Consider the following 7,170-nt stretch of genomic DNA (forward strand, 5'->3'; position numbering starts at 1 on the left):
ATGTATTTCATTATTCAAGTCAATATATGCTAATTAACATCAAGCTTTACTTTAATTAGAAATTGAATAAATAATTTAACATTCATTGTTATGTATGTATTCCCTTATATTAATTTTAAGTTAATTAATAACGGCTTATGCTGTGTGTACACAATGATGTACACACAACCTTACACCCCCCTCACATTGAGGGGGTCCACATGTAATATGATATTCGTGGACCCCCTCCATGTAAAGGGGGTGTAAGGCTGCGTACACAGCATTTTCCATTAATAACAATCATACATATACAAATAATAACATGCTACGCACTTTCAACGTTCACTTTATATATATATATATAAGTTAAAACCTGCCCTCGAGGCATAGTCTAGTGGTACAAAGGACAAGAGTAAGATCATTTCACGTCTTGCTGACAGTCGTAGTGTAAAGTTCGATTCCGAAAACATGAAATTGGACTCTTTATAGACACAATATACAGACAACTCTTGTTCCCTAATCTGCTAAGACACATTTCGCGATTTACCTCAAAACTTTAACGCTAAGTTAAAACCTCACACTCTGCGCACTGAACGTCTGAACATTGCGGCTACGGTTTAACGAAACCCTACTTTCTCTTTCCTTTTTCTATCCTCTTTTAATGTTCATAGATCTCTTATTTTTGGATAGTAATAATGGTTAAATAGTTCAGTTAAGGGTTAATTTTTCTGACATACGCGAAAGCTAGGGTTTTGATTTGGAATGGCGACACTGAATCCGTTTGATTTGCTGGGGGACGATGATTCGGAAGACCCGTCGCAGCTGATTCAGAAGATTGAGCCGAAGAAAGCAACACTGGCTCCCGCGGCTAAGCAACAGGCGCAGCAGCCGAATAAGCCGGCTTCCGCTAAACTCCCGTCCAAGCCTCTCCCACCAGCTCAGGCTGGTGAGCTCTCTCTCTCTCTCTCTCTGCTAGCGGCGTGTGTGAGTATTTGTTTTTGTGAATGTATGAATTGTCGCTATTATATGTTTTGGAAAATTTCCCTTTTCTATCGAGTATTTGAATATTTGAATTCTCGAATTTTCAAAGTGCAAACAATAAAAAAATACTAAAAGAAAAAATCGAAGAAACCGATGAATATAAGAAATTCTGCTTCTCTATTTTGTGCTGTACGGGGGCGGTGAATGTGGAAATTAACACCCTTTTTAACTTTTGTCTATGGCGCAAGCACGATAGAGCTTTGGTTACAGATTTTTTTTTTGCTCCGTACAATAAACTGCAGTCCTACTAATATGACAATTCTTCATAGTTTCTGAATTTAACGAATGATTCCACGGCAATATTGGGGCAGTGATAGGATCTTTTTCTTAACATTCTTTTAATGAAACAGGCAAGTCTTTTACAAGGATGTGACGCTAACAATAAAAAATAATTAGCAACATGCAATGAACAGTAAAAATTTCTAATTTGAAAGTATATGTGCCAATTTTCAAATTTATATCATCTTGAACATTAAAAAGTCTTTTTCTCATGGCAATGATTTCTAGCCATTCTATTTTTGTTCAGTAGATTAAATTTCAGATCTATTTTTACTGAAAACAAAGACAGAAAAAATTGAATACAATTCCAGAATTATTAACGGTTTTGGTATTTGCTTAAAAGTGAATTTTTGTTTATTTTGGCTTAATATCTGCCATAATACATCTGTCATGTTATCAATTCCCATTTTATAGCTAACTCAGTTTTTGATAGTTTAGGCTTAAATGTGAATTGTATTTTTTATTTGTTTGTTCATTTATTTATTTTTTCAGGTTAAGATTCTGTTATTATGTAGTTATTAATCCTCGGAATAGATGGCACCTCACATACCCAGTTCAAGTGACTACCATCCAACACATCTCTTTGTGCATGTTAATTTTCTTTATTAAAAAGATTCTGAAGTCCATACTGTTTCCCCTCTTTTATGAAATAACTCAATTGATGATGAGGGGTTTTCTAATTCTCATTGAGTTGGTGTCCATCAAATTATAACTGTTCGTGAAGTTGTTAACAAGGATTAATCCTAGTAAAGAAACGATCCTGCACTGCTTATGCTCTGTTTTTCATGCAAAGGTGCCTTTTTAAAAATATGCTTCTATATAAATGATTGGTTTTTCAACCTTATTTATCTGGAAAACACGTATTTTTATTTTTTTTTATTTTTTTTGGGGGTATATATGTTATATTGGTTATCCCATTATATAGGAAGGTCTTTTAGGTATTGAGTATTAATGATATTGATAATAATCACCATCTACGTAGGGTAATGTAATTTTATTTTATTTTCATGCATGACCATTATTTCCCCTTTTTTTTTTCTTCGTTCGTTCGTTCGTTTGTGTTGATTCCCTGTGAAGGCCTGCAACTCAGTCTGCAAGAAGGAAAAATGTGGTAATATGAGATATAGAATCTTAGACAAAGGTTTGACAATTAAAGTGTATTCACATCAAACATATTTATTTTGTTTGTGTTCACATGGAAGTATTGCACTGTGAAAGAGCATTTTGTTGTATTTTGATTAGAAACAAAGGTTGATAACTAGTGCATAAATGCATATTCTTTATGTTTTCGAGGCTTGTGCCATGGCTAGGTCATCCTGCTATTCTCTCAAGTTCTTTATCAATGGGTATGCTAACTTAGTTTCACTAGTTTTTGAGTGCGTGAAGACTTTTATGCCTGTATGGTAGCATTTATTGCTGTGCAATTGTTCATTTGAGTAGTCAGGGAGGGAAAATCTGAATTTGCAAGAGGAGGCCGCGGTGGTAGACGTGAATATGGGCATGGACGTACTGGTGGTAGTGGGTATAACAGAGAATCAAGCAACAGTGAGAATTCATACAAAAACAGGGATTTTTCTGGTGGAATAGTTGCAAACGAAGGGCCTGATACAGGAAAATCTTCCGAGAGGAGTGGCGGTGGCTTTGGCGGTCCTCGTGATCCTTTTCGTGGTGGTCGTCGAGGTGGTTTGAGAAACAGCTATGTTGGGGAAGGGGAACAGGAACGGGAACGGGAACGGCCTCGAAGGGTGTTTGATCGCCATGATGGATCTGGTCATGGGTATATATCCTATCTGTTTGCTAAATCTTTGTGTTATGTTTCATTTTTGTGATTCTTCAACTTTCAACATCTATTTTAAATTGCAAACTCAATTTTTATGCAGAAATGGTATAAAACGTGAAGGATCTGGCCAAGGGAACTGGGGAACTCAGACTGATGAACTCACTCGGTCAGTATTTCCTTGTTGCCTCCAGCCATAAGACTATTAATATGATGACTTGTTCTCTGTTTCACGTGTTTTTCTTTGATCTGTCTGTGCTTGTTAATACAGTGTTTCCTCCATTACCTTTTCTTATTTAGAGTCACCGAAGAAGTTAATGAAGGTGAGAAAAATCTTAACGTTGAGAAGCCTGCTGTAGAGGATGATGCAGCGAATGGGAACACAGAAACTCCTGCAAAAGAAGTTGAGGAGAAGGATCCTGAGAATAAGGTGAAGTAATTCACACATTAATCTTGATTCAATTATTTAAATGGCAGTTTCTACTTTCGACTTCTTTCATGGGCTACCATTTAATCGTTCATCATTTAGAAATCTTTGATGCTGATAAAGGGTCCTAGATATGTTGCAGCCAAACACACAATTAGCCTTCTTAGTTACCTCCGGTACAAACTTTTTGCAATTTAAATGAGGAACTCAGTGGCAGGCAGATTAAGAATGTCTCAAAACATAGCATATGCATTTGATCAGTGTCCAGGCGATTGAGTCCATCACATGCATCTCTTTTTGTTTTTGGAACTAACTGTTTTGAAAATTCAGGAGATGACACTAGAAGAGTATGAGAAGGTTCTGGAAGAGAAAAGGAAGGCTCTTCAGTCTCCTAAAATTGAGGAAAGGAAAGTTGACGTGAAAGTGTTTGAATCCATGCAACAACTTGCGAACAAGAAAAGCAGTGATGATATATTCATCAAATTGGTGAATCCATTGACTCCCCGCACAATTTACTTTTGCTTAATCATTTCATAATTTATCTTTCCACGTGCTTCAAGCACTGATGCGTTCATCCTCATTTTTATTGCATCCTGCAGGGATCTGACAAGGATAAGAGGAAAGAGTTAGCTGACAAAGAAGAGAGAGCTAAGAAGGTAACTATTGTCCATATATACTTTCTCCACATAGAGGTGTGAGTCGCTGTGTGTGGTCAGGGAATATACTGCATATATAAATTGTGTTGCTTAAATCAGTAGTGTTACAAAAATTCATAGTAGTCAGTTTGAATTTGATTGTTATCTATTCAGGAGTCCATGTCTGGCCAAGCTTAAAAGTTTACCTCAAGTAAATTTACTTCGAAATAAAATCTAAGTTTTAACATAAATATAAACAACTTTTCTCGGTGACAGTTATAAATAAGAAAGCTAATTGTATTAATAGTATAGCATAAACAGAAGAGTTGCCACTGATATGGGTAATTTTATTTCACTTTTTAAGGAAAAAGTACGTTCTTTGAACCTGTTTTACCTGAAAGTAGCTTGGTCGTATTTTAGGCTTTTAGCCCAACTTGTGCATGAGATATTGCTTTCTATTGAGAGAAGTGAGTGGGAACGGAAAAGTTTTGACATAACATTTTCTATTTGGATGGTCAGTCTGTCAGCATCAACGAATTCTTGAAGGTTGCTGAGGGTGAGAGTTACTATAGTCATGGTGGTCGGGGGCGGGGCCGTGGACGTGGGCGTGGTTCCCAAGGAGGTTACAGTGGAAGTAGTCATATACAAGCACCTTCAATCGAAGACCCAGGCCACTTCCCTACATTGAGTGCCAAATGAGGTGTCCTCTTACTATTTTATCTCAAATTCTCCCAGTGTGGCAGGATTAACTAGAATAATGGTGTTTTTATATAAAATGGTTCCTAAAGTTTATCATTAAATGTATATCTTTTCATGAGAACAAAAACCCCCCCCCCCCCCCCCCCAAAATGAAGAAATCCAAACCCCCCCCCCCCCCCCCCCAAAAAATTAAAAAAAAGAAAATGTTTTTTTCCATAATATCTTGCATCTTATTGGGGGCATTCGAGCAATTAATGATGTCTGGATGTTTATTACTCTTTTTTAATTTGAATGTCGAATTTTTTGTTTGTTTAGCTTCACAATTTTTCCAGTCGTTTCTTCATATATGGAAAAAAAAAACTTTTGTAAAATTTGAGGTAGACGTCATAAACTACAAATTATCTCGTCTTCAGTGGCATCCCTCTTTTGTAAAATTTATTGACTGAAAATATATTCGTCAAAAATTAACCATTGCATCATGAGTGACCCAGACTATCGGAGATCGATCATGTTGTTTCCAAGGTTTTAGCCGTCATAAACTACAAATTTTAGCCTCATTGTAAGCACTTTTCTTACAAAATTAAATGAAGAAACAACCCCCCCATCCTCCCCCCCAAACTTGATTTTTTTCAAATACAATTTGTCTATGTAATATTAACTTAAAACTGACTACTTCTATGTTTTATTTAACAATATTTTTGAATAAAATAAGTTTATTATTCCCTTCATCTCAATTATATAGGCTTGTTTCGTTTTTCACACGAACTAAGAAATCTTCTTTAATTGCATTGGAAAATTAATTTTTGCAAAGATTTTTCCTAATTTACTCCCATTTAATTTTTTGTATGTAGTAGTAAATTATGATTGGAATTAATAAAAAACTTGAATGACTTAATTTGAAAAAGAAGAAACGAGAGTTGTTCCATATTTTTCAGAAGTAGGAAATGTGTGTATTTAGATGATTTCAAGAAATTAACATATTAAGTAGGGAAAATTGAATAAGGATATATTGGTAAAGGAACAAAATAAAATATTCTAAATTAGAAGACAGATTTATATATTTGGGACAAGAGAAAAAGGAAATCCACCCTATATAATTGGGATGAAGAGAATATTGTTTCAAGGAACACTCTGTATCATTTGTAATAGGCGCGGCCCACGAAGCACAAGTTAAAACGCCGGATCATATGAATCTCGATGATCAGTGTTCAACAATTAATGGGTTCGCTCACAGCGTGTAGGAAGTAAGTAAAGCAGACTACTTTATTTTTACGTATTTATTGATAAATTTGGTTTCATTTTTTTTCCCTAGTTCTTGATTTTTTAAATACAGTGCTGTCTATTTTTATTTTTTTTTACCAGATTTTATTCTATTTTAATATGTTTGAATAAGTTGAGAATTCAAAATACCATTTTTGAATCTTGATTAACCAAAATCAAATTAATTGAAAGGATGGGGAACACAATCCTAAATTCTTTCAAGAAACAAAATTTAAAAATAACATGTTGAAATTAAGCTTTAAGCTCTTGTTTGATCCCATTATTTTAAAATATATTTTTCTCTCTTTTTCTTAACTGCATATTCTTCAATAAAAAAAATATATTACGTGCAAACCAAATTTTTTATTTTTTATTTTCCAACCACACATTCTCTATCAAAAAGTAGTTTGAGAATTTATAAACCTGAGCCGAACATTTGAAAAGTTCAAATGAGTACATAACTTAATCGTTAGCTAGCACCCATCCATATTCTCTCATAATTAGCAGAGTTTCAAGGGTGCATAACAAGCTTTGGTAAAGAATAGATCCATAACGTACTAATTTAACTTAACAATCACTACCAAATTGTATACAAATTTTTATTTTCAATTGCACAAAATATCATCCAAATTATTGGAAAATTAAGGAGTATTTTTTGCATTATTCCAACGACACGAAAATGAGGGCTCAAAAAGGGTTCTATAAAAATCGAAATATAAAACAAATTGGTCAAATCAAGCCATCATTTTACAATGCGTTAGAAAAAATCAAAATTCGAAGTTTGGGAGATAAGATTAAAGGTTCACATAGCAATAAATCGATTCTCTATTAATGGCTATTATGGGAACATTCTTACCTTTTTCATTAAATTGCTTGCTCTTCTTTGATATTTGAAAAAGAATTATACTATCTAGTTTCACTGGTGCTTGAGCGCCGATTTAAGTGACAACATGTGATACGTTCAATTAAATGAACAATATCCCCCCCGCATTTAAAGAAATTTATCACGTAATGCTACACATAGTTTATAATTTTGTTAAATGGTGAAATATTTCCAATACATTTAACATTAA

At 34.3% G+C, this 7,170-nt stretch overlaps 1 protein-coding gene across 1 annotated transcript; it reads left to right on the forward strand.

Moving 5' to 3' along the window:
- Positions 1 to 554: 554 nt before the first annotated feature.
- Positions 555 to 4,938, forward strand: LOC111387336 (RGG repeats nuclear RNA binding protein A-like). Its single transcript, XM_023011894.1, has 7 exons — positions 555 to 925; positions 2,740 to 3,076; positions 3,180 to 3,245; positions 3,377 to 3,506; positions 3,834 to 3,989; positions 4,103 to 4,159; positions 4,658 to 4,938. The coding sequence occupies exons 1-7, from the start codon at positions 742 to 744 to the stop codon at positions 4,835 to 4,837; spliced, it is 1,110 nt and encodes a 369-aa protein (XP_022867662.1). The 5' UTR covers positions 555 to 741; the 3' UTR covers positions 4,838 to 4,938.
- The last annotated feature ends 2,232 nt before the right edge of the window (positions 4,939 to 7,170 follow it).

Source organism: Olea europaea, chromosome 3 (assembly GCF_002742605.1).
Source record: "Olea europaea var. sylvestris chromosome 3, O_europaea_v1, whole genome shotgun sequence".
NCBI lineage: Eukaryota > Viridiplantae > Streptophyta > Magnoliopsida > Lamiales > Oleaceae > Olea > Olea europaea.